Raw genomic sequence first — 27,879 nt, 5'->3', positions numbered from 1 at the left:
CTGAGTTCCTGGGGGTCCTTCTGTGAGGCTGTTGCCAGCATCTTTAGCAGGGGGGGCACCTTCTGCCACAGTAGCGGCTGGAAATGCCAGAGAGGTCACAGCACCCAGAGGTGATGGGCACTCCATCACAGCTGAGGATGCTGCCAACAGCAGCGGAGGTGGAAGAGCCCACAACGGTGTTCTGTGGGAAGGAGCTGAGGATGGGGCCAGGCAGGGTCACCACCACAGGGGAGGGCTGGATGACGACGGTGGAGTTCTGGCACTGCCTGACACAGGGCTCATTGCAGCTGTTGGCCAGCGGGGTCGGGCCACAGGGCCGGCATGGCAGGCACTGGTCGTAGCATGACATGTCTCTGTGCTGGAGGTGCACCTGGGAGAGAGGGCAGGGAGGAAGAAGAGCACAAGGATGGGTGAGGAACAGCCTGGTTTCCTTATCGCAAAGGAGGCAAAGGAGGCACTACTGAGTGGGGAGCTGAAAGATGTGCCAGGAGCCACAGGGTCTTCATCATGCTGTAAAGAGCAGCCTGACCCAGGGAGGCTCCCTCCTAATTCATGACCCAAAACCCCTCTCAGCCACGTCCCAGCCTCTCTCTAATCTGTTCCCCTTTTACTGTTGACCTGCCCCACAAAAGGAGATAGACTAGCAGGTCAGTCCAGGCTGGTTTCTGGGGTCCTTACAGCAGGCTTTGAGAGAGGCACAAGACAACAAAGAAAAGAGAGAAAAAGTGTGAGTGGAATACAGGAAAGGTAGATTGGCCATGTTTTCAGAGGGCCCAGACTGGCCCCTTCCAGTCTGCCCTTGCAGTGCAAGCCAGAGACGGTCAGCATCTCTTAAGACAACGGCACAAAATTTGATCCTCTGTCCAGTACCATGTTCTGAGTTCCTGGTGTCCTCATCCAATACTGTTGCCAGCATCTTTAGCAGGGGGGATATCTGCTGCCACAGTAGCGTCTGGAAATGCCAGAGAGGTCACAGCACCCAGAGGTGATGGGCACTCCATCACAGCTGAGGATGCTGCCAACAGCAGCGGAGGTGGTGGATCCCACAATGGTGTTCTGTGGGAAGAAGCTGAGGATGGGGCCAGGCAGGGTCACCACCACAGGGGATGGCTGGATGATGACAGTGGAGTTCAGGTGCTGGTATAGAGATTCCCCTTCAGCTGTGGAGAAGACAATGGTGACACAGGTTGCCCCCTTGCAGCCCATGGAGGTCCATGATGGAGGAGATACTGGCCCTGCAGGCTCCCCTTCCTTGTCTCCATAATTGTTGTGGTGGCCTCCTGTGTGATCACCCTGGTCTCCTACGTCCATCCTGTGAATTCAGTCAGCCCATGGCCAGCAAAAGGCCTTTTCCACTTGCTCTGCCCATCTCAGTGTTGACACAATCTTGTATGGCTCTACTATGTTCCTGTATGTCAAGCCATCAGCCCAAAAATCCATGGATCAGAACAAACTTGTGAATACCTTTAACACAGTTGTATCTCCTTGTTGAACCCCTTCATTTACACACTTAGAAATAAAGAAGTTAAGCAAGGTCTGGGGCAGGATTTCCAGAAGAAGTGAAGTGGCTTTTCATGGAGCCTCAGTGGGATCAAAGATATTCTTCCCCCCAGCTCGACTTCTGCCCTGCAGATGTTCCTCACTGAAGTGTATGTGCACGTGGGCATCACAGGTAGTGAGACGCCACCAGTTCCCCTGTGAGCTCATCTCACTCACCTTTCAGCCATCTTAGTCTGGCCTGAGGCTCAATTGTAATGCTCCCACCTCCCTCTGTTCAGTCCTGGGTAAACTCAGAATGCCTCACAGTGCTCTAAAGACCAGCGCTTGGAAAGGGTCACAAACCCCATCCAGAAATGTTCTCTGACAGAACACTAGAGGAGTGGTCCTCACACAGGTTTGTGTTCCAGTTTCCTAAGTGCTTCATTTTGTCAGGGATTCACCTGAATCCCCTCAAGAAGAACCAGCAGCTGGCTCACTGCTTTAGGAAATGGGCATGTATTTCTCCATTTAGTCTGACATTTTCTGGATTCAGCCTCATTCTTGTGGCTGAATCATGCTCTGGTTCAAGATAAAATTTGGCAATGTCTGGCATCTCTACTTGCAGCCATTATTCCTAGCATAAGACAGTCAACAAAATTTACACTCCCCTTCCTTCCTTCTAGCCAGTATCTGAATGTACTTTTTAATTTTTAATTAAAAATATGCAAATCATTATGCTCCATGCTAAATGTGTCAGGGCACTTCCACATCATGCTAGATGCGTCAGGGCATTTCCACATTTAAAACCCCACTTCAGTTTTTAATAGTCTGTTGTTCCACACATTTCGGGCTTCGTCGTGGAAACACTTTAATATGATTGTTAGTCCCCAAACTGTCCCCAAACTGCAGAGCTGTGAAAGGCTGGCTGGGTAGCAAGTGTCTCTTTACACTCACTGGGAGGACATTAGCACTTCCAAAGGCCACTTGCTTTTCCCCATCCACTTTTCATTTCAGAACAGATGAATCATGTTCTCAAAGCTCTTCTTTCTGCACGCTGACAGTGAAGGGAGTCCATGTTACCACTCCATGAGGAGGAGGCATCAACATGGCAGATACACCTTTATGAACAGTGTGGGATTAATTTCACCTCAGTGTAGAGCTCTCCAAGTGAGATGACTGAGTCCGGACTGAATATCTTCTCCTCCCTTCTGGAAGCAGTGGTGCTTTAGGAGGCGGTTCACCAACCTCCTGTGTCCACCTGTGCTGGGCTGTTAGACCTGCAGCCAGGCCCAGGCACCAGTGCCCAAGGACAAGCTGATGCTCACCCTTGTCAGCTGTGCTCTCTTTCTTAGTGGCATTTGGGAAAATCCCTGGGACAGCCCACTGAGGATGAAGAAAGAGCCTGAGCCTGGATCTATCCTCAGGTAGCCATCACTGCTTGTCATTCCTTGCTTTTGGGGGAGAATTGTGTCTGTGGAGTCTTGAAGCCCTCTGCAGCCCTGGAGAGCAACCAAAAGCAGGATCTGAAATGTCCAAGGAGCCCCATAGACACAGCAGAGTGCAGGACACTGAGGGCTGCCATCAATTCCCATCAACGCTGCCTAGAGCCCTCTGAGATAAACAGGGGTGTGCAAAGCCTCCAACAGGGCTGGCAGAGCAGACCCACATCACTTGGGAGAGGTAGGCCATCCTGGAGCAGCAGTGGGACAACAACCCAGTACCCTAGGCTTTCTCAGGTGAAGTGGATGACGCTTCATGAGCAACAGACTCCAATTCAGAGGGTGGGATCCAACTGGAAAGTCAGCACCCTCCAGCTGAGCTTCCACATGCAATGCTGGGGTGGGATTGCCTTAGAATAGGTCCCCAGAACCATTCTTGTTGGCCATGGGAGAAAACGAGATCACTGAGATGTGATTACCATCTGGCGGACAGAGAAACCAGCATGGACTCAGGGTTCCTCCCAGCCGAGCACTGGTGATTTCCCTGAGAAGGAGAAGAGATATGAAAAAGAGTTGGGACCACTCCCCAGCAGTGGATGAGTGCAGGAAGGGCTTGAACAGAGGATCTTGTCCAGCATCTGGCTGATGGGTCTTTTTCACTTGCTGATGCCCAGATGCAGGGCAAGGAAGGGCTCTTCCCTTCTTGGGCTACTATGGCCACATGGCAAAACGATAAGAGCAGTTGTGCCTCCTACCACAAGCTTCGTTCTCACAAGCTGTGGCCATAGGTGGAGGCACAGGGAAAGGGAACAAGAAGACAAGCTGATAGATCACTTGCCCTGAGTACTCACTCCAGCATACCAACTATTTTAAGCAGAGGGCATTTACAAGCCTGGTTTGGCCTGTTTATGGTGCAGCCTCCAATGGGTCTGCCCCAAGTCAGGTTTCTTGGACTCTTTTCATGATCAAAGACCCTGGATCTAGATGCAGCTGTGAAGTCACGCTGGCATGTACTTCACAGTAGCACAGACTGGGGATGCAGAGGCCCAGCCTCACCACAGCCCCCAGGTGCCGCTGCTGGGCAGGCTGAGCTCAGAGCTACATGCAAGCAGCGGCACGGAGGGAACTGCTCCTCAGACCACCCCCCACATTTCTGTGCAGTGCTGTGTGCTGTGGGCACCAGAGTGGGCGCAGTGCACAGAAATAGGCAGCACTATCCTGGAGCTTGGTATCCTGCACATGCAGAAGTACCTGGGAGGTCTCCACAGAGGAGAACCTCCCTGAATCCATGTGAGGTTTCCATTTGTCCACCCACAGCAGTATCTGGGGGAACTGGGTACCTGCTGGTACCAGAAGATGTAGGGATTAGAATTGCTGGTGGAGAAACTTCAGTGAAGAGTTGCGCTGTGTCCTACCTGGATGGTCATTTCTGCTGGGAACTGGAGCACAGAGTCTTTTTGGGCAGGACCTGTAAAGCCAGAAAGGGCTTTCAGCTTTGCTTGCCTGTGTACCTGTCTGTCTATCACTTCATCAGCTTGCTCACTGTTCCCACTTTCCATCTCACTTTTCCTAGCCTCTGAAAGGCTGAGCTGTTTGTCCCTGCACACTTCTTTCTGCAGGTTCTTGCCACTCCTCACACCCCAGATCATCCCACTTTTCAGCCGTGCTCACTGGTCTTTCAGTCCACTGATTCTCTCCATATCTACCTCTGAGCTATGTTAACTGCTGCTCTCTCCTTCAGCAGCAGAAGATGTGAGCTGTTCCTCTCGCACCTCTGACCATATCTTCTTGCTAGAACAGTTCCTCCATATGGCACACCACATCCTCTGCCCTTGCCCTGTCCTTGTATGGCATTTCAGCTTGTCTTGCATCGAGTTAGCCTTCACTGTTTTATCCCCAAGGTTTACAACCATCCCTAAAGACATTGGTCTTATTTTATCCAATACATCTAGGAGAGAAGCTCCTGTATGCCACATCGCTCCATTCCCTGGCATCTTTCCTTCTTTCAGGCTTCATATGTATTAGCAGCACATTCAGGAATGCTCAGTTTGCAAATTTCAGGTGAGTTCTTTTTCCTCCTCTTATGTCCATTACTCCTGATATCTCCCAGATTATTTGCTGTACCCATCTGCAGCCCCTGCTCTCCCTAAAGAAACACTCCCAGATCCCCCAGGGAGTCAGGACTCACATCTCCCCACTTCCACTCACCAAACTCTTGCCTCATTCTCCCCAGCCTGCAAGTGACATCTCACCAAAGGCTGCCAGTTCCACCAGTGCTGCCAGGAAAATCAGGACCATGTCATGCTCTCCCTTCATGGGGTGCCCAGGGAACTCACAGCGTGAGGGACCTGATGCTTGCAAATTCACCTTTTCTTCTGCCTCTGCCAGATCAAAGAGGCCTCCAAACCACAGCCGAGTGTGGAGCAAAATTATCTCCCTGCTGCTCCAGGCAGGCCTCTTTGGGTCTGTCCCCCAGCCTCTACCACGGACCCCTCCTGGGTCTGTCCGCCAACCTATACCACAAGAAGGGTCTCTAGAGAGATAAGAACTCATGATTTAAGTACTGTCCATATAAGGGACAGGCATCCCTTGTGGAATTCTCCTGACATCAACCACCTAGCCAGCTGCACAGGCCTGCACCCAGCTCTGCAGGAGATGGAGAAGGCACCCCTGCAGCCACCCATGTCCACTCTGTCCCTGGGACTGTCTGGGTGGAGATAGGACCAGGCACACACTGAAGTGCCTGGATCGAGGTGTTGCATACTATCTCCCCTCTTCTCTGCCCATAGAGGAGGGACCTGAGGAGAAACATATCTGTAAAGAGCATCTGCTGCAGAAAGCACTGCACAGGGACAGACATACTCCCACACTCTGGCAGGGGGAGGACACGGCAACGCAGGTCTCTGTTGTACAGGCAGTCTCTCTGTGTCCCTTCACCTACCCACATTACCCACAATCTCCAGCTGCTTGTCCTACCCTGGGCCCCAGAACCCCAACACCCAGGCAAGCAAAAGGGCTACTTGATTTTAATGTCTTCTGATGTCTGCTACCTGGAGCAGGGCTCCTCTGCCACTTCTCACCCAGGGTCTTTCTCACACAGTCGGCAGGGACTGCAGGAAGCAGGTTATTTAGCATAGCAGCCCCCATTCACAAGCTTGCTCCCACAAGGCCTTCAAGGTCCTGTTGTTCAGTTGAGATCATGGCAGAACTATGGTGGGCTGCCCTCTGCTCTCCAATGACTGCAAACCAGCCAGGAGTTCCCTTGTAATACAACTACAGCTGCCACAACAGTCCCCAGCTGAGGTAGGGGACAGGGGTGAACTTTCACTTTTCCAGGGACAGGCATGTTAAGGAGGCCCCAGCAGGCAGAGTGGCAGCACCCCCACGTGGGTTCAGCCAGGGCTGTCCCCTCGCCCCTGCCACACACACCCAGCCCTACCTGTGGTGGTTTATGCTCCTCTCCTCGTGTATCCTGAGGTGCAGTAATACACCTCCACTTCCCCATGTCAGGGTCAGGCAAGCCACAGGGCACTGGACCAGTGGTCTGCCACCCCCGACAGCTGCTCCAGTGGGTCCAGCAGCACCTTGGAACCTTTTGGACCGCTCACAAGGCACACAGGGCCTCAGCCAGGGAGCAGATGGTACCAGTGGATGAACTCAGTGGACTGTATGTTGGGGTGTGAGCAGGTGATGCTGATGCTGGTGCCCTTGGTGGTCTCTGCTGATGGCCCCTTCTGCACCTGGGCTCTACCAGCAGCTGCTGCCGAGAAAGGAGAAGGAAAGGCCCTAAATCACCAATGATCACCCAGCTCTGATGGCTCGTTTCCCAGTGAAATGGTCAGGAACAGTGGCAGTGAGACAGAGCTGGACAGGAATGGATGGGAACATGTGCCCATAGGGACTGGGATAGAGAGTGATCCAGGTGTGGTTTTGTGGAGCGAGGGGAAATGGCTGGGAGGGAATTTGAAACAGATGCATGGAGAGATGGCATGAATGTCAGATGCATGGATGGCTGGATGGTTGAAGAGAGGAAGAGTAGACAGGAGAGTTGGGAGTATTACAGTGTAGGAGAGAGGGCTGAATTCAGAACAAGAATGAATGCTGAATGCACAAGGGATACATGCATGTATGGAATAATGGAAAGGTGCAGGAAAGCAAACTTGTGCCTACAGATATGAAGAAAGCAGACAGAAAGATGAGAGAAGGCTCTCAGAGAGTAGGAGGAGGGGTTAGAGATGGTAGATGAATGAAGAGATGGGTCAAAAGGTGGATGGATGGATGGATGGATGGATGGATGGATGGACAGATGGATGGATGAAGAGAGGAATACTGGTAGCGAGAGTGGCTGTTACAGTGAAGGACAGAGGGCTAAATTCAGGGCAATAACTGTTGAATGCACAAGGGAAAGAGTGGGTATATTGAAAGGCAGCCGTACATGCAAGCAAACTCATACCAATAGAGTTGATGGAGACAATGCAAGAGGGGACTCGGAGCTGGGAAAGAGAGAAGTGAGATGGCAGACAGGCAGGGAGGGAGAGAGATGCCTTGAAGAACGAGCACAGCCCTGGCCACCCACAGGTGATGCCCACCCTGCACACCCAGTAGCACCGTGGCCAGCCCTACCAGCCCTGCGCATCGCACCCTCTGCTGCCCACATCTCACTGCCCATTGCCAGCCAGGGCTGTCTGCTCCATCCCCAGCATCTCCTCTCTGCTGCCATCGCCCACTGCCACCAGCTCCGCCCTGGGGCTGCACCATGTGCTGGAACTACTCTTTTCTGTCTCCTCTGAAAAACTAGTTGTAGAAAGCAAGAAATGAGACATCTCTTCTCCAAGATGAGCAGGCCCAGTTTGCTCAGCCTCTCCTCGCACGTCATGTTTGCCAGACCCCAAATCAACTTGGTGGCCTTTGTTGGACTCGCTTCAGTATGCCAATATCCTTCCTGGACTGGAGAGCCCCAACCTGGAAGCAGTACTCTAGATGTGGTCTCAAATGGGACAGAGGGGCAAGGTCACTTTCCTGGATCTGCTAGCAACACTGTGACTAACTCAGCTCAGGATACGTTTGGCCTTTGCTGCAAGGGCACACTGTGGTCTCACGTTCATCTGAGTGTCTTCTAAAACCACAAAACCTTTTCTGTGGATCTGCTTCCTAGACAGCCAGCCCCCAGCCTGCATGACTGCATGGGCTGGTTCCTCCCCCAGCCTCAAAACCTTGCCTTGCTCTTTTTGACCCTCATGACATTCTGGTCAGCCCATTCCTCCATGGTCACAACTCTTTGTACCTGGTAGTCCAGCCAATTTTCCACCCACCTTATCATCTTCTAACTGAACCCATTCATGTCCAATTTGGTCATAAAGGAAATACAGGAGAGGCTGTCAAAGGTGTTACTAAACTCTAGGTACACACATCACCTGCCCCTCCCTTGTCCACAGTGCCCATCACCTCATGAGAAAGCGATGACGTTGGCCCTTGGCTACACTAGAGCCTCAGCTCAGAAACAGCAGCCCCATGTAGAGGGGAATCTGCCCTGGCTGAGCTCTCCCAGCAGAGCTCCCTGGCAGTGATCACACCAAGGTCACTAAAGGGAAAGGGGAAACTGTTGTCTGAATTCACTCCAAGTGGGACCTGAGCCCAGGCAGGCAAACATTCAGGCAGGGAGATGGGCTCAGGAACTCTACACACTGTACACTGCCCTTGTTGGAAAGAGGGTCCCTTCTGGATACCACTGTGTGATAGCAGCAGGGTTTGTGGGGTGTGGCCTCAAATCCAATATCCTTTCCCTCCCAGGGGCAGTTGCTGCTATCCAACCTGGCCTTGAACACTTCCAGTGATGTGGCATCCATAACTTCTTTGGGCAACTTGTTTGTGTCTCACCACGCTCACAGTAAAGAGTTTCTTCCTAATATCTAATCTAAATCTACCTTCTTTCAGTTTAAAACTGTTACCCTTTGTCCTATTACTACACTCCCTGTTACAGAGTCCCTCCCCATCTTTCCTGTATGCCCCCTTTAAGTACTGGAAGGCCACTATAAGGTCTTGTGGAGCCTTCTTTTCTCCAGGCTGAACAACCCCAACTCTCTCAGCTTGGTCTCATAGGGAGGTGCTCCAGCCTCCTAATCATCTTTGTGGTCTTCCTCTGGACCTGCTCGAGCAGGTCCATGTCTTTCTTATGCTGGGAGCCCCAGAGCTGAACACAGTACCCCCGATGGGGTCTCATGAGAGCAGAGCAGAGGGGGAGAATCACCTCCCTCGACCTGCTGGCCACGCTTTTGATGCAGCCCAGGTTACGGTTGGCTTTCTGGGCTGCATGTGCACATTGCCAGCTCATATTCAGTTATTCATCCACCAATACCCCCAAGTCCTTCTCCACAGGCTGCTCTCAATCCAGTCATCACCTAGCCTGTAGCCATGTTTGGGATTGCACCAACCCAGGTGCAGGACCTTGCATTTGGCTTTGTTGAACTTCATGAGGTTTGCACTGGATCACCTCTCTAGCCTGTCAAGGTCAAGGCTATAGGAACACAACCAGCTGCAAATTCTGCTGAGGACAGCCAGGGACAACCATGGCAGGGCTGCAGCCTTCTGGGGAAGGATAAGGCCTCAGGCATGACCATGGCATTGTTTGTGTACTTACAGACTGTACAGAGTGGGCACAAGTCAAAACAAGCCAGAAGTTTTTCCTGAAGGCAGTGTTAAGCAGGATGGAGTCAAAACCTAGCAGCACAACCCACACACCTGGGGAGGCAATAACAAGTGACCATTGGGAGGGAAAAAGAAGGATAGGGTACATCCTTATGCACAGGAGCCCTTGGGAGTCTGGCTGAGGAATGCTGGAGCTTCTTTCTGAGAACAACACTTCAAACAGTCCCACCAGACTGACCCAGGCTGATGTCACTTGCCTGCTCTGGACCTGTCCAGCACTTCAGCTGAGTCTTCTGCCTGCACTGCTACATTCCTGTCCTACAAATGCTGGGGCCTTTCATCCCAGCACTCAGAAGAAGCCTTCATTGGGGAATGAGCATGGCACAAAAAGGCAGCAGTGCAGGAAACGAAAGCACAGCCCATATCATTAGCTGCAATGGTCTGCATTCAAGATGAGCTTGTCAGAAAATTATTACCTCTGCAAAGGGTGCCTCTGGGCCTGCAGCAATGAAGGGCAGGTATAAAAGCCAGCCTAAGTCCCTGCTCTCTCATCCCCTTCTCTTGCCTCCTTCTCCTTGGGAACCAAGTGAGTCTGAAGTCCCTTCTGCTCTTCCAAAGTGAGATCTCCACTCCATGGACATATCAGGTGACATTGGCTTTGTCATATTTGGGGCTTGGAGCACCTTGTCATGACAGAGGGAAGCGGGGAGAAGGTCTGCTTAGAGAGAGGCTGGGACATGGCTGTGGTCGCTTCTGGTTTATGAACTAGGAGAGAGCTTCCTTGGGTCAGGCTGCTCTTCGTAAGGCCCTGGCCAGATGAGGCATTGAAGACCCTGTGGCTCCTTGCACAGTCTCCAATTTCCCACTCATTGGTGGCCTTGGCTCCTTTGTGACAGGGTAACCAGGCTGCTCCTCACCTACACTTGTGCTCTGCTTCCTCTCTGTCCTCTCTCCCAGGTTCACCTCCACCCTCAAGACATGTCCTGCTACAACCAGGGCCTGCCATGCCAGCCCTGCAGCCCTACCCCACTAGTCCTGCGGCCCTACCCTACTGGCCAACAGCTGCACCAAGCCCTGTGTCAGGCAGTGCCAGAACTCCACCATTGTCATTGAGCCCTCCCCCATGGTGGTAACCCTGCCCAGACCCATCCTCAGCTCCTTCCCACAGAACACCCATGTGGGCTCCTCCACCTCTGCTGCTGTTGGCAGCATCCTCAGCTGTGATGGAGTGCCCATCACCTCTGGGTGCTGTGACCTCTCTGGCACTTCCAGCCACTACTATGGCAGAAGGTGCCTTCCCTGATAAAGCTGCTGGGCATAACTCTTTGGAAGTCTCCCTAAGATCTCTGGATACAGTGCTGGGCAGAGGATTGATCTTTTGGATCAAGCCTTGCCTTTCTGTGTCTGCCCACAAATGCCCAGAAAGGCAGGAGGCCCTGAGGGGTCAGCAGCCCCATGAGCTCTTGAGGAAGGGTGTTTCTCTTGCTATGGCCGGAGCTGCACTGGGGTGGTGGGCGGTGGGTGCGGGGCTCCGGAAGGTGAATTGCTTTGCAGAATGGCAGAAGTCGTAATGCAGGGAACAGCCTTTGCATGGCCCATACTGTTACTCCGCCTTCCTCTCCTCTCCACCATCCAATCTAGGGGTCATGGCCAGCAGCCATGGACAGGAGTAGCAGGGAGCTGCTATAACAAGGAGTAGCTGCTGAATGCTTCAAGGCTGGAAACTTGGGCTAAGTATGTAGGAGCTGAGGGCAGTCAGCACAGAAATGGGGGCAGTGAAACGGTGTATTTCTGAGGGAGAGCAAATTGCTCTGATACAGAGCGTGCGGGAGAATGTGAAGATCAGCAAGGATGAGGGTACTGGGTGCACTTCCCAAGAGAGCTGCAGGTGGGTGCAGAGCTCTTGACTGCTTCATTGGTCCCCCCAGAGAAATTGTGCTCAGGAATTGGTTGCCATTCTGGGGGGAGTGGATTCTTTTACATGGAAATCTCATCCTTTCTGATCAGTGGAAATGTCTCTTGGCAGCCACGACAGTCTCATATCCTATTTCCTGCATGAAAATCCAGATGTCTCGACAAAAGTTACAAGTGGAAGAACAGAAATCCCCACACCACTGTCCTCCACCCACAGGGAATTGTGGCTAATGAAGCTTATCTCACAACCACTGCTATTCTACAGGTGCTTTCACCACTAATGTTTGTTTAAACTGCCTACGGTGGGTTGACCTTTGCTGGCTGCCAGGTATTCACCAAGCCAGTCTATCACTCCCCTCCCATCAACAAGATAAGGGGAGAAAATACAATGAAAAGCTCATGGGTGAAGATAACGACACAGAGATTCATAACACATTCATAATGCTTCATCTCTGCTGCTCCTTCCTCCTCATGCTCTTCCCCTGCTGTAGTGTTGGGTCCCACCCAGAGCATATAGTCCTTCACAGACTTCTCCAATGTGGGTCTTTACCACAGGCTGAATTTCTTCAAGACTGTACTCATGGGTTTACAGTCCTTCAGGAACAGACTGCTCCAGTGGGGGTCCCGCATGGGCTACAGGTCCTGCCAGAAAAACTGCTCCAGTGTGGGCTCCTCTCCATGGGCCACAGTTCCTGCCAGGAGCCTGTTACAGTGCAGGCTCTACATGGGCTGCAGCTTCCTTCAGAACATGTCTGCCTACTCCATCATGGGGTCCTCCATGTGCTGCAGTGTGGATAGCTACCCCACCATGGTCTGCCATGGGCTGCAGGGAGACAACTTTCATCACCACAGTCTTCACCACAGGCTGGAGGGAATCTCTGCTCTGGAACCTGGACCGCCTCCTCCCCCCTGCTTCTTCACTGATCTTGGTGTCTGTATAGTTGTTTCTCTCACATTTTCTCACTCCTTTCTCACAACTGCTGCACAGCATTTTTTACCCTTTCTTAAATATGTTTTCCCAGAGGTGCCACGAGCTTCACTGTTTGGCTCAGCGTTGGCCAGTAGTGGGTCCATCTGGAGCCAGCTGGAACTGGCTCTGTCTGACATGGGGACGGCTTCTGGTGTCTTCTCACAGAAGCCATCCCTGCAGGCCTCCACTACCAAAACCTTGCCATGTAAACCCAATACACTGTCTTTACTCTTATGATATTATGTGCAGTAAATGTTTTGTATATAAGAACTTTAGCCGCAGGATGAACTCAGCCAGCTAGTGGTAACAAGAGGAGGCGGCAGGCAGCTCCCTCTCGCTACAGGCACAGAATCACAGACTCACAGAATCGTATAGGTTGGAAAAGACCTTTATGATCATCGAGTCCAACCATAAACCTAACACTGCCAAGACCACCACTATACCATGTCCCTAAGCACCTCATCCAAACGTCCTTTAAATACCTCCAGGGATGGCGACTCAACCACTTCCCTGGGCAGCCTGTTCCAATGCTTGATAACCCTTTCAGTGAAGAAAAATTTCCTAATATCCAGTCTAAACCTCCCCTGGCGCAACTTGAGACCATTTCCTCTTGTCCTATCACTTGTTACCTGGGAGAAGAGACCGAGGCAATTCCACCACTTGCACCTGCATGCAAAACACAAGAGGAAGAAAGGCCAGCACATCAATTAAAACTAGGAAAAGACATAAAAAGAATGCATGAACATTCACAGGGCAGCCAAACATTTTTTTCAGCTGCTCTGCAAATTAATGCTGCTCTGCATTTCTCTGCCTTTTGAAGAGAGGGTATTTACCTTAAAGTGAGTCTAGAGACAGGTTCACTACTACAAATCACTTCTGATGTCCCAGCCTCAGCGTATGTAGCCTGAGGGGAGTCTGGCTTGTCCCAGACATACAACCTCCTGCTGCCATATGAGTGTGTCACTGCTGCTCCCTTTTCAAGGGCAGGGGCTGGTCCCACCCCCTTGAGGAGATCACTAAGACAGGTAGGATCTTCTAAGGCTGTAAGATTTTTTTTTTTTCCTTATAAAATGGGCATTTGGGGGCCCTATAGCAATAGGGATATTCTTTAAGTTTTTAAATTATCCTTCACACGCAGACTTGGGACATGGACATATTCAATGTCTGCAAAGGCCATGACAGCTTAGATTCCACTGTGGTTTCTCTCTGTCAGTGGGAAAACAGCTGACTTGAACCACTGTCAAACCCTTGAGCTCACTAAAGCTGATGGGGCTGGCCAGCACCTTATTTGTTGCCTTAACTGTAGGGTCTGAAGGACTTGCTAGAATCATCCCAAGAGGCTGAGAGCTGGTGTCAGGAGTCCTGGTTCTCAGTAGTGTGTGTGCATGTTCATGGTCACATACATGTTCATCTGGCTGTAGTCATGTGTGCATTCACATGTACATGTAGTGCCTGGGGTAATGCACATGCAAGCATGACTGTGTACAAATATTTTGTGTGTGTGTGGGCACACCTGTTCATGAGTGTGTATATGTTTTAGTACATGCATGTGCCTTCATGCAGGTGAGCATGGATGTGTGTGACATTGATCTGCATATATGTAAGTTTGTGGGCATAAGTGTGTGTGGTGTGTGCTTTTATGTATTATCATTTGTGTACAGAAGTGTACATGTATAGCTATGCAAATGTATGTGTGCAGGAGCATGCATATGTAAGCATGCGTGTTTGAGTATCTGTGCATACACATTGGTGTGATGGGGTGGCTGTGCACGTGTCTGCACATGGACTCCTTTGGAAATGTGTACACACACCTCTACATGTGCACACATATAAGTTGCTCTTCAGGTGCATGCAAACTCACAGGTGTGGTTGTGCCCATGTGCGTGGGACCGTGTGTGTGCATGCCTGTGAGTGTGCATACCTCTGTGTGCATATAGGTATGCATGTGTGTGCACCCATGAGGGGGTGCATGCATGCATGCATTTTTTTGTATGAGCCTATGTGAATGGGTGTGCAATTCCCTCCACTCACTTTTGACGTCATGAGTGATCTCATTATGACATAAAGGGGCAAACTGGGAACTGTATTGGCACAGTGATCTGTCACAGACATCCCACCGAGGATGAGATGTGGTGACTGTGCAGGTTGCCCCATGACTGCTGAGCTGTCCCTGCCAGCCCTCATCTGAGAAACACTCTGAGGGATAACAGACTGGAGAAGGGGCCTCCAGCAGCCACCTAGTCCAAGTATGCGTTCAGAGAGGTTCTCAATAGATGAGGTTACTCAGGGCCAAGTCCAGGCAAGTTGTGAACACTTCCAATGACAGAGATCCCATAACCTCTCTGTGCAATGTACTCCAGCACTTGACCACCTTCATGGAAAGAGTTTTTTCCCTGGTATCTAATCAGAATTACCCATTATTACACTTGTGTTCATTGGCCCCACTCGTGGTCCACACGTGGGTCCCTCACGTGGGTCCCTCCCAGGGGCTGCATTTCTTTACAAACTGCTCCAGCGTGGGTCCTTTCCAAAGGGTGCACTTGTTCAGGAACAGACTGCTCCAGCGTGGGTCCCCCACGGGCTCACAGGTCCTGCCAGAAAACCTGCTCCAGCGTCAGCTCCTCCCCACAGGACCGCAGTTCCTGCCAGGTATCTGTTCCAGCGCAGGCTCTTCACAGGGTCACAGCTTCCTTCAGGGTACATCCACCTGCTCTGGGCTGAGGTCCTCCATGGAATGCAGGGTGGATATCTGCTCCACCGTGGTCCTCCATGGGCTGCAGGGGCACAACATGCATCACCATGGTCTTCAACATGGGCTGCAGGGGAATCTCTGCCCCAGCACCTGGAGCTCCCATGCCACCTCGCCCTCCTTCTTCACTGACCTTGGTGCCTGCATAGTTGTTTTCTCTCACATATTCTCACTCCTCTCTCCCAGCTGCTGTTGCGCAGCAGTTATTTACGCCTTCTTAAGTATGTTATCAGAGAAGCGCTAGCAACGTTGCTGATTGGCTCAGCTTTGGCCAGCAGCGGGTCCGTCTTGGAGCCGGCTGACATGAGGACATCTGACATGAGGACAGCTTCTGGCACCTTCTCACAGAAACCACCCCTGCAGACCCCTCTGCTACCAAATCCTTGCCAAGTAAACCCAACACACTATACATATAAATAACTGAACAGAAGTTGCAAGGAAGACAGGTAAGGTGCAAAGAAGACTTTTCTCAGTGGTGCCCAATGACAAGACCACAGGCAATGGGCACAGGCTGAAACACAGGAGGCTCTGTCTGAAACATCAGGAAATACTTTTTCACTGTGAGGGTGACTGACCATTGGAACAGGTTACCCAGAGAGGCTGTGGAATCTCCTTCCTTGGAGACAGGAAGGGGTTTTGGGCATAGTTCTGGGCTACCTGCTCTAGGTGACCCTGCTTCAAAAGGGTGGTTGGACAGGGCCACTTCTAGTCGCCCCTTCCAACCTCATCCATTCTGTGATTCTCCAAAACTCTTTTTACAAAATAACTTTTCCCACAGTTGCTATGCTCTTCCAGGATAGCAGAAAAGGGGTGCTTCCAGTGCAAGCCCATGATCAAAAGCCGTAAAGAAGGCTTTTAAATTTTTTGTCATAGATCACCTTCTGCATCTTCCAATGAGGCCTTGGTTTCTATTGCCCACTTCTGCTTGTTCCTGGTGATACAGCAGTGCTCTATCATGATCTTTTTAGAGTTGTCACTGTCTAGATTTACACTGTAATCCAACACGAGATCCTTCAGTGCCTCAAAATTTGTCTTTCCTCTGTTTGTTGCATTGAGTGATGCCTTTAACCTCTAAACTACACTTTTCTCTAGACTGCAAGAAGCTGTAGGATTTAGGGCCTAATGACACAAACTCCACGATATGCTCATCTGGCAGACACTTGCCCATCAACTCACTGAGCAGGGGGGTCCCAGTCCCCTGGATGACTCACAGATATCACAGAGGCTGCCATGTCTGAAGATACCCAGTAAGATAAAGGCAATGGTCTTGCAGGAAACCTGAGAGATTGTAAAGCTTGAGGTGTGCATATGCTTCTGTGAAGAAAGCTACAGAAATGTTAGTGTTGTACTCCAGGGTCATGTACCCTTTGGCATAGTTCCACAAGACAGTGGCTGCATCTTCATCAATAAAGCTCAAGAGGACATATCATAAGCTGGAGAAAAGAGGGAAGACAACCATCTGGTTGTCTTAAAATGTTGATGCTGAGTAGGTTGGATCTCTGTCTAAAGTTTCCCCACAGAGAATTTAAAAAGAGTTTTGCCAGTTGGCATTTTGCAGGGTTTTTCTTACTATGTTCAGGCCACAAAACGACATCTTCTTTCTGCCTGCCAAGTTTCAAATTTCAACAAGTTTCAAGTAGTGAGTAATGCCTGATGTAAATTAATAACTCTATCCTTCTAGATATTGTTTAGCTCCAAATCTCTGGATCACCCTGTTCCTCTGCCTGATGTGCTCCGTGGAAGCCATGAGGTGGACTGCTGCTTCCTCTGCCCCTGCTGTATTTGAGGGTGGGGGCCAAAATGGACTCTCAAATGCTCCCTCAGGACATGGGAGTGCAGCAGGCCACCTCCACAGAGAAACATCCTCATTGTGTTGGGACAGAGGGAGGGAAAGAGAAAGACACAGCATGTCCTCACTCAAGGAAAGCCCTTGTGTGACCAGCTAAGGATTTCAAGGTTGGGAGCAGCTGGGCCCCTTCCTGTCAATGCAGCCACAGGCAACCTCACCTGTTTGTCCCAGACCAACATCACTTGCCTGCACTGCACCCATCTGGCACCTGAGCTGAGTCTTCTACTGGCACTGACACGTTCCTGCCCCGGAAATCCTGGGGCCTCTCAATCCCAGCACTCAGAATAAGCCTCTGTGAGGGAGTGAGTATAGCATTAGCCAGGAAATGAAAAGGTAGCATCATAGAAAACAACCACTCAGCCCATGTCATTAGCTGGGATGTTTTCTGTTCATCATGAGCACTGTAGAAAATCGTCACTTCCGTAGAAACTACCTCTGATCCTGGGGCAGGTCAGGGCCACCATAAAAGCCAGCTCAACTCCTCACTGTCTCATCTCTCTCTCTTGCTTTTTTGTCCTTGCAAACCAGGTGAGTTTGAAGACCTTTCCTCACGTCCTTTTTCTGGTCATGGAGATGCGTGCTCCTCCATCCTGTGCTGCGTCGTGGTACTGCTTGTCATGGGAGGGGGAAGAAGGGGGAAGGTCTGACTCAGAGAGTGTCTGGGACTTGCCTGAGGAGGCTCTACATTGAAGAAATAGGCAGCAGCCTCACTGGGCCTGGTGACACTTTGCAGTCCTGTGTCTGGATGAGGCCAAGAAACCCTTTTTCTTCACTGCCTAGTTTCTACCTCCCGGCTTTGATATGTTCGCAGTGGGGTGACAGACTTGTGGCAGACTGCTCCTCACATGTCCGTGTGCTCTGCTTCCTCTCTACCCTCTCTCCCAGGTGCACCTCCATCTTTAAGCGATGTCCTACTACAACCAGTGCCCTCCCCCGTGGTGGTGACCCTGGCCAGCCCCATCCTCAGCTCCTTTCCACAGAACACCATTGTGGGCTCCTCCACTTCCGCTGCTGTTGGCAGCATCCTCAGCTGTGATGGAGTCCCCATCAACTCTGCGTGCTGTGACATCTCCTGCGTTACCAGCCTCTACTGTGGCAGCAGATGTCCCCCCTGCTAAAGCCCCTGGTGACAGCCTGGACAAGGACTGCCTGGAACCCAGACTGAGATTCTGGACTGAGGACAAAGCTCCTGGCCATGAATTTCAGAAAGGCTGAGCATCCCGTGCTGCCCTTGCAAAGGAGGGCAGATGGGGCTTTCTGAAAACGTGGCCAACATTTAACTTCCTTGCCTTCCACTCTCTCCCATCTCTTTCTTGTCTTCTGGGCCATAAGACCCCCAGAGGCAGCCTGGGGCATCTGCTGACCTGTCTCTGTGAGGCAGGCAGATGTAGCAGGAGTTCCCTGTGGGATCTCCACTGTAGGCAATGGGCGCAGACTTCCGACAGCTGCTGTTGCTCTCCCTGGTTTGGTCCCCTCCTCTAGAAGTGATCTTATTTCCCTCTTCAGTCATTAAAGTGTTCTTCATTTCAGCCTTTGCCTCCATGTAATCCTTTTTTGGTGTTGTTGTCTCGAGTTGTCAAGGAAAAAAGACATTGTCTTGGTGTTGGTGGGTAAGGTGGGGGTACAAGCAGACCTTTCATCATTCCCAGAGGAAGGCAAGGGTGGGACACAGGACAGTGGGTCCCTTCCAATCACTGTCTCTTGGAGCTGAGGAAGACAGCTCCTCCTAAGCCAGTGGTAATCAGGCCCTGCATTCTGGCATCAGGCCTTTGACATGGTCCCCTACAACATCCTTCTCTCTAAATTGGAGAGATATGAATTTGATGGGTGGACGGTTCGGCAGATTAAGAATTGGTTGGATGGTCACCTCCAGAGGGTAGTGGTCAATGGCTCAATGTCAACATGGAGATTGGTGACAAGTGATGTCCCGCAGGGGTCTGTATTAGAACCAATACTGTTTAATATCTTAATCAATGACACAGACAGACGGATTGAGTGCACCCTCAGCAAGTTTGCAGACAACACTATGCTGAGAGGTGTGGTTGACACGCCTGAGGGATGGGATGCCATCCAGAGGGACCTGGACAAGCTTGAGAATTGGGCCCATGTGAACCTCATGAGGTTCAACAAGGCCAAGTGCAAGGTCCTGCACCTGGGTCAGGACAACCTCCAGTATCAATACAGGCTGAGGGATGAAAGGATTCAGAGCAGCCCTGCAGAGGACTTTGGGGTACTGGTGCATGAACAGCTGGACATGAGCCGGCAATATACGCTCGCAGCCCAGAAAGCCAACTGTTTCCTGGGCTGCATCAAAAGAACCGTGGCCAGCAGGTTGAGGGTGGTGATTCTGCCCCTCTACTCCACTCTGGTGAGACCCTACCTGGAGTACTGTGTCCAGCTCTGGGGTCCTCAGCACAGGAAAGACATGGACCTATTGGAGGGCGTCCAGAGGAAGGCCACAAAAATGATCAGAGGGATGGAACACCTCTCCTATGAGGAAAGGCTGAGAGAGTTAGGGTTCTTCAGCCTGGAGAAGAGAAGGCTCCAGGGACACCTTATCGGAGCCTTTCAGTATTTAAAGGGTGCTTATAAGATGTGACCACACTTTTTAGCAGGGCCTGTTGTGATAGGACAAGGGGTAATGATTTTAAACTAAAAGAGGGTAGTTTCAGACTAGATATAAGGAAGAAATTTTTTACGATGAGGGTGGTGAAACATTGGTACAGGTTGCCCAGAGAGGTGGTAGATGCCCCATCCCTGGAAACATTGACAGTCAGGTTGGACAGGGCTCTGAGCAACCTAATCTAGTTGAAGATGTCCCTGCTCAATGCAGGGGGGGGTTGGACTAGGTGACCTTTAAAGGTCCTTCCCAACCCAAACTATTCTATGATCCTGTGATTCTATGGTTCTATGGTCTCTGCTCAGATACAGCCTTGTGGCCTTAGAGCACATCCTGCAGACGGGGAACCCAACCACTTCCGTCCCCCAGTGAGGAGCCTGGTTCTGCTGAAAGTTCTGAGAGGTCAGCAGCTCACAAGCTTGTGCAGAAGGGAGTTCCTTGTGCTCTGGATAGCCCTGTGCTGGGAAAGAAGCTCAGTCAGAGGATGGCCCCAAAGGATGCAGGAGTGGGGATGGAAACAGCTTTTACAACAGCCCAGACCTTCTTGTCCTCATCCTCCTGCCTGTCCCCAGCAAGACGGGGCGTGGTCTGGACCCAAGGGCAAGGATAGCAAGGACAGGCCACCTATAAACCCTGCACCTCTCAAACAGTTCCCTGCACAGCCCAGCAGTTGCGCAGATGTGTAGGGCTAAGGTGACTCACAGATTGATGTAGAAATCAGCTTGGCCAGACCACCCACTAGGGCCCTCACTCCCCTTGAATACCCCCAGCTCAGTGACCACAAGTTTGTGTTGATTACCAGGAAATTAAATTGTATAAAATTCCCCAATCTGAGACTGCTTTGCCCATGGCAGGTACTTGAAAATATTTTCCTTCCTCCTCTGGGTGGTGAGAGGCTTTTCTGTCCCCAGCTCTGACTCTGCAGCCATAGCACTACTGGCCCACACCACCAAACCTTATGCATGTTCTACAGAGACAGAAGAGGTATGGTATATCTTGAAAGAGTAAGTGAAAGGGAGAAAGAGTTTTCCTGGTCAGGGAGAGGTGACAGATCAGCATGGTAGAGAGCAGTGTGTTGGAGAAAGAGTGCATGAACTTCAGTTCTGGCAGTCAAGTCTTACCTGGTCCATACATTTATGGATCTTAGTCTGTGTATTTCTTGCATTTCTTTATGGACCTGTCTTTTGAGTTCCCCCAGGCCTAAAACATTGCACCAGGCCAGCAGATAACTGCCAATAATGGTCTTGGACTGGTTTTGTCTTTCACAGGGAGCACAGAAGTACGCTTGACCCCCTCCACCCACAAACGTTGGAAAGAGTGTCATGCTTAACTTTGCTTTTGCTGTGTCTTCCTTTATTTTATTGCTATGCATAAAAACATGAGATAGGAAAAGCATGACAAGTTCCTCTTAGATCGGCTGCCCTGGCTGAAGTTACAGGAAATGGGAAGACAAGACACTGAAATTAATCCGATTTTGAAAGTGTTGCCTCTCCAGACAAGAGCAACCCAGCTTGTATTGGTGAGATTCACTGTGCCAGCTATTATTACTCATGATTGTGATGAACACATTACAGACTAATGCCCCAGCCTCAGCATCAGCAGCTTGCGGGGAGTCTAGCTTGTCCCAGGTCCAACCATAGGAGCATGTCACTGCAGCACTGCTGCCTGCATAGGAGCTGGGACTGGTCCCATAACACCATTTCACTCCTAAGAAGATGAACAGGCCACCAGGGAGCGGTAAGGTCTCATGTAGTCATTGCTCACCTTCCTGAGGCTACCAGAGGAGACGTTGGAACTTCTCCAAAGGAGGACGAGTGGCCCCTGGTTGAGATTGGGCTGTTGGTACCACTCACTGTGGCTGCAGACCTCGTGCTATCACTAGACTTGAACCAGATCCTCTCCCCTTCCTCATTGCTGAGGTGCAGAAGCAGGAAAAGCTGGGGATGCAGCAAGAGCAAGGGGAGACTCCAGTGTCCCTAAAGGGGCTCAAGTCCAAGAAGCATCAGGAGAAGGGCAAAAGAGAGTGCATGGGAAATGTCTGGGGAAGTGCGAAGGAGGCACACAGAAGTAAAAAGCAGCCCCAGGGAGAAGGGTCTTTCCCCTACACAGGCACAGCAGGGGAGGCAATTCCCTCTTGGTGACGTTCAAGGCTCCTCACTCTCCTCCACGTATCTCCTGAGCTGTCAGCAAAATATCCCTGACAGCATATGCCCTGCTTGTCTGAGGCCTATTCCTGTGCACAGAGGAGCTTCCCAAACAGTTCAGTGAAGCCTGATGCATGTGCACGTGTGTTCCTGATCCTACCAGGCTGAAAACACCAATGTCTGATGAACATTTGTCCTTTGCAGACCTACAAGGAGGATTGCAAGTTCAGCCAGAGCTCAGATCATCCCATGCTGCTGGATTCAACCTCCACAATCACCTGAGTGAAAATATATCTGCTACAAGGTAGATTTTCACGTGAATGCCCTCCTGTGGTCAGAATCAAGCAGATGGGGGAAACTCACAGGGGCTGTCAAATGCCCTATGAAACCTTGGTTCATCACTTGTGCTCCTCCCCAGTAGGGGATTTCCACTTTCTTGGGGATTGGGCGATCCAATTCTTGCTGAAGCTGTGTATCAGCACTGTTACCTTCTCAAGAAATGACTACTCTGGAAAGGTCCACCCTGATGGGTTTGTGAAGAAAACTCAGAGAACACGATGGAACTTTTTTCGCAGAGAAAAAAAGAAGCTTTTTCAAGGGACTGACTGCAAGGCTCAGGTGAGTCTCTGGTTCCTTCCAGCCCTTGGTGCTGTGCGGAGCACATAGATGAGAATGGACAAGTGCTCTCTGCACAGCCCACAGCAAATCCTCTTCTGTCCTAGGGTGTACAGGGAAACCAGTTCCAGGGCAGGGGTTCTTCGCCCACCTTCTCTTTCCTCTCAAGTCACTGACACTGGCCCATTCTGGAAGAATATAGTGGCCTGCAGATCTCTGGGTGCACTGAAGAAATAGTGCTGCAAGAGAAGAGCTCCCCTTCAGCCTTGCACAGACACATTCCGTCCCTCCCTGGGTTGTTGCACAGCCAAAGAAGTTCCCTGCAGAGATCTGCTCAGTGGATGAAGGTCTCCTGGGGAGAAGAGAAATCATGCTTCCAGTCAAAGCCAATGCTTACCCAGTGGTTGCCTCAGGAAAACAGCAAGGATGAGATACCCAAGGTGCATGCTGAAATTGATCCTCCTGCATGTGTGAGAGAGACTCAAAAAACCACACGTCCCCACCAAGAGCCCCGAGAATGCAGAGCTGCTGGAAATGACTCTGCAAGGGGAAGAAAGAATGAAATGGGGAGGAGAAAATGCTTGTTCTTACATGCCTGAAATGTCTCTCCTGTCATCCTCCCTCCTCCAGCAGCAACATGTGTTGCTCCTCCAGCCAAGATCTTTACAGTGAGGGAACCCGGTGGCTCTGGATTCCCCATGGTGGGAAGGGTGTCTTCACGGTCTGAGATCACAGTGGAGTCCTCCTATCCACAGTGAGAAATGCCTGCTCTTCTGTGTACCCCTGATGGACCGTTTAAGATTTTTAATTTTGCCTCACTGAGGTTTTACACCATCTCTCTGGGGACATTGCTATTTCTTCTGGGAACAGATGGACCCTATGTTTCTACCACTTCTCCCCTTTCCTTCCTCTGCCACCTAGGAGCAACACCTGTGCCCCATATTTCCGGAAATACATGAGGAACCTACTGTGCAGCAGCTCCAGGAATCTGGCTGTGTGTCCTGTTCTGGCAGCATAACGTGCAACCCCAGAGAAGAGCCAGGGTCCAACAACAACTTCATAGTAAAAAAGATTCTTCATCAAATCTCTGCAATAATCATCATCATCTTCAGCAGCAGCAGCATCTGTATTTTCCTTATTTCCTAAGAAATAAGGGCACTGCACACCCTCGGAGAGAAAAGGGGATCCAAGGAGATATGGACGGTTTCAAGATGCACTGAACCTCACACAGACAAGGCAGTTCTCTCTTGGGAGTCTTCTGGGAGTCCGTCACCACAGAGCTAGCTGCAGCGTGCCCTTCCATGCACCCAAGTTAGACAGGAAAGGACCATAACACTCTGCCATCCTAGGCTACACAACAGAGGAAAAGCAAATGCAGAAAGATTAAGACTTCTACCTTTCCAAAGTGAGGAGTAAAAGAGGGATAGACCAGCCTCTCTGACACATCCTCTGGTGCAACATCTTGGGAGTCTCTCCCTCCTTGATGTTTGTGTCTCCTCTCCCACCAACCTCCAGCCCTTGATGGGGATGACCTCTCTTGGCTCCTGCACAGTGTCTAGCCCTAAACTCCTGTCAGCACACTGCAAGGCTGCAGCTCTCACAAACACAATGATAAACACCATCAAATCCTGCTGGCACCATCTGTCCCAATCATACCCCCAGGCACTGTAGACTTTCTCCCTCTGCCCAAAAGGAGATATCTCAGGAGTCAATAAATGAAGTTTCCTTCCACACTGTCCCATTCAATCTCATAAATCAATTTCTTAAAAGCTCATTGGAAAAAAACCCCAAAAAACCAAAAACAAAAAAAACCCCAAAACTCCCACAAAAACAAAACCAGCCTTTCCACTTGAAAATAACCCTTCCATTCTCAGTTTCTTCAAAACAAATTTGATCTGTGTTTATCCTCTCCTTACTTCTATCCTTTAAGAAACAAGCCAGCCAAACTATTTTTACTGATTCCATAGAATCATAGAATAATTTAGCTTGGACAGGACCTCTGCAGATCGCCCATTCCAAGACCTGCTCAGAGCAGGCCTCATTAGATCAGGCTGGTCAGGGCTGTGCCCAGGTCCTGAAAATTTCAAAGGATGGAAACAACATCTCTAGAAAACCCAATTCCAGTACTTGAGAATTTTCAAGGTCAAAAAAAAAAAAAACCAAAACCAAACCAACTTTCTAATATATAAATAGATTTTCCCAGGTTCCAAATTGTGTCCATTGCCTCTTCTCCTACCACTGCACACCTTTCAGAATTTCAGAAGAGCCTGGCTCCATCTTTCCACATCCTCAGAGCGCATAGACACCCATAAGGTCTCCCTTGAGCCTTATTTTCCTAAGGCACTTTTCCCTCAGGCTCTTAGTGCGTCATGTCCTCAAGCCCCCTGAGCTCCTTGGGGGATTCTGCTGCACGCACTCCCGCATGTCAAAACATTTCCTACATACCCAGGAGCCACAGAATGAACACAGGACCCCAGGCATGGTCTCATGAGTGCCAAATAGAGGAGAAGGATCACTTCTCTGGGTCTGCTGGCTACACTTTTGCTAAGACATCTCAGAGTGCAGTGGGTCTGCTTTGCCACAAGGGAACACTGCTGACTCACCTTCAGCCATTGGCCACCAGGCATCCCCTGGTTCTCAGGTTTTAGACCTATAACCTCTGCCTCCAACACGGTCCAAGATACATCAAGAAGGTGAAAGTTGCCTGTCCCCAGAGGGACTGGTTGCTCCTGACTCAGGCCTTTGGAGGAAGATCCCTTGGTGAGCAGTCTCTCCTTTTCTTTAAAGACTCAGGCAGAGGCAACAATGGGCCAGCAATTTTCTATGCTGACCTCAGGTACAATCTGGGGAAGATGAGCCATTCATGGCATGACGCTGTGCCAGAAGTCATGCCAATAAGCACGTAAAGGACACTTCCCTGAGCATCCTGCAGCCACATAGGGCTTCCAATTCTCCAAAACCAGCTGTGGTCAAAGAAATACAGAAATGGTGAGCACGTTAACTGAGCAGGTTATTTCATGTCTTCTGCAAAAGAAAAATGCAGACAGAGTCTTATTACCTTCATATATCCGTTGCTCCTGATATGTCTCAGATGATTTACTGTGTTCTACCTAACCTCCCTTCTCCTCTGCCATGAAGAAGAAGTACAGCAAGGTCTGCAGGTGCTGACTGCTCCATGCAGTGACACTGCAGAGGCCATTCCCTACCAGGGTCAAAAGATATGTGGAGAAGATGATGGCATATGGGGCCATGTGCCCACCGAGGGAGGTCTGGGAAGCCCAGGGGAATAAGATCAGTTACAGGTGTCCTGTTCCGCTTTGCTATGGCCCAGTACATGACCACAAGGAATCAGCTGCCCAGAAAAGAGTGAAGGAAGAAAGCTGTGGTGGGTTAAATCTATTTCCCTTGCTGTCAGAGGGACAAACCAGCCCCTGCTCCCCTGAATCACATATCCCTGCCTTCCTAGACACAGTTGCTGGGCACTCAGGTTCAGTTTTCTATGGGGGACACGGAAGTCCTGGTGCTTGAACAGCAAAGGAGTCCTCAGCTGTTTGACTCTCCCTGCGCCACCCGGACAGTCAGTCCTACATCTCACAGCAGAGCAGCGCCTGGACCCTGGTCCCTTCAGTTCAATACCCATTTGGTGCGAGGTCTCAGCCCCTGCCTCACTCAGCACCAGGCTGAGCGGTGGCATTGGCATGGACGTGAGGAGCCCCCAGTCACCAGCAACACTGCATCGTAAGGGGATACATTCGGGGATGACGGCCTGCATGCGGTGGGCAGGATTTATGGGCGCCTCTCCCTCTACATAAAGCAAGAAATGGAGGGCACAGGAGGCAGAGACTGCATTTCAGTTCTCTGGGCACCTCTCTGCACCTGCCAGGTCGAAGGCACCACCATTCAGCTGTAGATTCCTTTGCAACTACCATTCCTGCTATGACCTGCACATGCCCTCATGATGAGGGTCACACAGGTACAGACTGACACGTGTGTGCTCAAGCGCGCCTGCGTGGAACCATGCAAAAATCCGTACGCTCACATAAAGCCAGGAAAACGTCAGCAACTGTGGACTCTGCTGAGGAGATGCTGAGGCCCACGTGTGACATGACCTCTCACGTGGGAGTCCTTGGGCATCCGGACGAGAAGCACGAGAGCGGCGCCCGTTTCCCGAACAACTTTGCCACAGACAAGCCCACAGGAATGACCCAGGTGCACATCACCTGCCTGCACGGGATGCCACCAGCACTTGAGCTGAGTCTTCTGCCTGCGCTGATGTGTTTCTGCCCCGGAAATCCTCGGGCCTCTCATCCCAGCACTTACAGAAGCCTTCATATGGGGAAGCACGTGGCTTAAGCCAGGAAATGAAAAGGCAGCAGTGCAGGAAACCAGAACACAGCCCATGCCATTAGCTGGGATGGTTTGCATTTGACGTGAGCTTGTCAGAAAATTATTACTTCCACAAAGGGTGCCTCTGGGCCTGAGGCAGTGCAGGACTACTATAAAAGGCAGCCCAACTCTCTGCTCTCTCATCCACTTCTCTCGCCTCCTTCTCCTTGGGAATCAGGTGAGTGTGAAGCCTCTTCTCCTCCTCCTTCAAGGTCAGGTCTTTCCCTGATGTATGTCTCAGCTGATATGGGCTGTCCTAGCCCAGGGCTGGGACCTGCTTCTCATGGGAGAGGGAAGGGGAGAGAAAGCCTTCCACAGAGAGAGGCTGGGACTTAGCTGAGGTGGCTCCTGGGCTTTGAGCTGGGCAGCATAAGCTGGGCCAGGAGGTGCCTTGGCTCCACTGTGGTTGGGCGCAGTGCTGCTCCTCATGTATCCGTTGTGCTTTGCTTCCCCTGCCCCCTCTCCCAGGTGCACCCCTGGCCCAGAGACATGTCCTGCTACGACCAGTGCCAGCCCTGCCAGCCCTGCGGCCCGACCCCGCTGGCCAACAGCTGCAATGAGCCCTGTGTCAGGCAGTGCCAGAACTCCACTGTTGTCATCCAGCCCTCCCCCGTGGTGGTGACCCTGCCCGGCCCCATCCTCAGCTCCTTCCCGCAGAACACCGTTGTGGGCTCCTCCACCTCCGCTGCTGTTGGCAGCATCCTCAGCTGTGACGGAGTCCCCATCACCTCTGGGTGCTGTGACCTCTCCTGTATCACCAGCCGCTACTGTGGCAGCAGAAGGTGCCCCCCTTGCTAAAGCCACCGGTGACAGCCCAGACAAGGAACCCCGGGAGCCCCGAAGATGATGCCAGACTGAATGACGGAGATCGTGGCTACTGCTTTGAGAGGGTCTGAGCACGCCCCGCTCCTCCTGCAAAGGGTGTCAGCCCTTTGGAAGGGGCCAGCCTGGGCTCTCTGAAAACATGGCCGATGCCTCTCGTTCCCTTCCTCCCCTCTCTCCTTTCCCTCCTTGTCCTTGGTTGTGTTCTGCTCCCTGGGCCATGAGGCCCACCGAAGCCAGCTTAGGG

General features: G+C 51.2%; 1 protein-coding gene and 2 pseudogenes across 3 annotated transcripts; 2 read left to right on the top strand and 1 right to left on the bottom strand.

Moving 5' to 3' along the window:
• Positions 1–43: 43 nt before the first annotated feature.
• LOC142404033 (feather keratin Cos2-3-like) lies at positions 44–26,732 on the bottom strand. 3 transcript variants are annotated; one of them, XM_075490433.1, is made up of 3 exons: positions 6,997–7,044; positions 1,465–1,484; positions 44–353 (listed from the first exon to the last, which is right to left on the bottom strand). In XM_075490433.1, the coding sequence occupies exon 3, from the start codon at positions 347–349 to the stop codon at positions 44–46; it is 306 nt and encodes a 101-aa protein (XP_075346548.1). In that variant the 5' UTR covers positions 350–353; positions 1,465–1,484; positions 6,997–7,044. The 3 variants fall into 3 exon arrangements, with proteins under 3 accessions (XP_075346548.1, XP_075346547.1, XP_075346549.1); XM_075490432.1 differs by lacking the exons at positions 1,465–1,484; positions 6,997–7,044 and adding an exon at positions 26,649–26,732 and having other exon boundaries at positions 44–370; XM_075490434.1 differs by lacking the exons at positions 1,465–1,484; positions 6,997–7,044 and adding an exon at positions 4,625–4,668.
• Positions 10,071–10,866, top strand: LOC142404040 (feather keratin Cos2-3-like; annotated as a pseudogene).
• Positions 26,733–26,756: 24 nt separating the features above from the next.
• Positions 26,757–27,608, top strand: LOC142404043 (feather keratin Cos2-3-like; annotated as a pseudogene).
• The last annotated feature ends 271 nt before the right edge of the window (positions 27,609–27,879 follow it).

Source organism: Mycteria americana, unplaced genomic scaffold (genome assembly GCF_035582795.1).
Source record: "Mycteria americana isolate JAX WOST 10 ecotype Jacksonville Zoo and Gardens unplaced genomic scaffold, USCA_MyAme_1.0 Scaffold_66, whole genome shotgun sequence".
Classification (NCBI taxonomy): domain Eukaryota; kingdom Metazoa; phylum Chordata; class Aves; order Ciconiiformes; family Ciconiidae; genus Mycteria; species Mycteria americana.
Note: the sequence above shows the minus strand (reverse complement) of the source record. Positions and strands in the feature narration are given on the sequence as shown.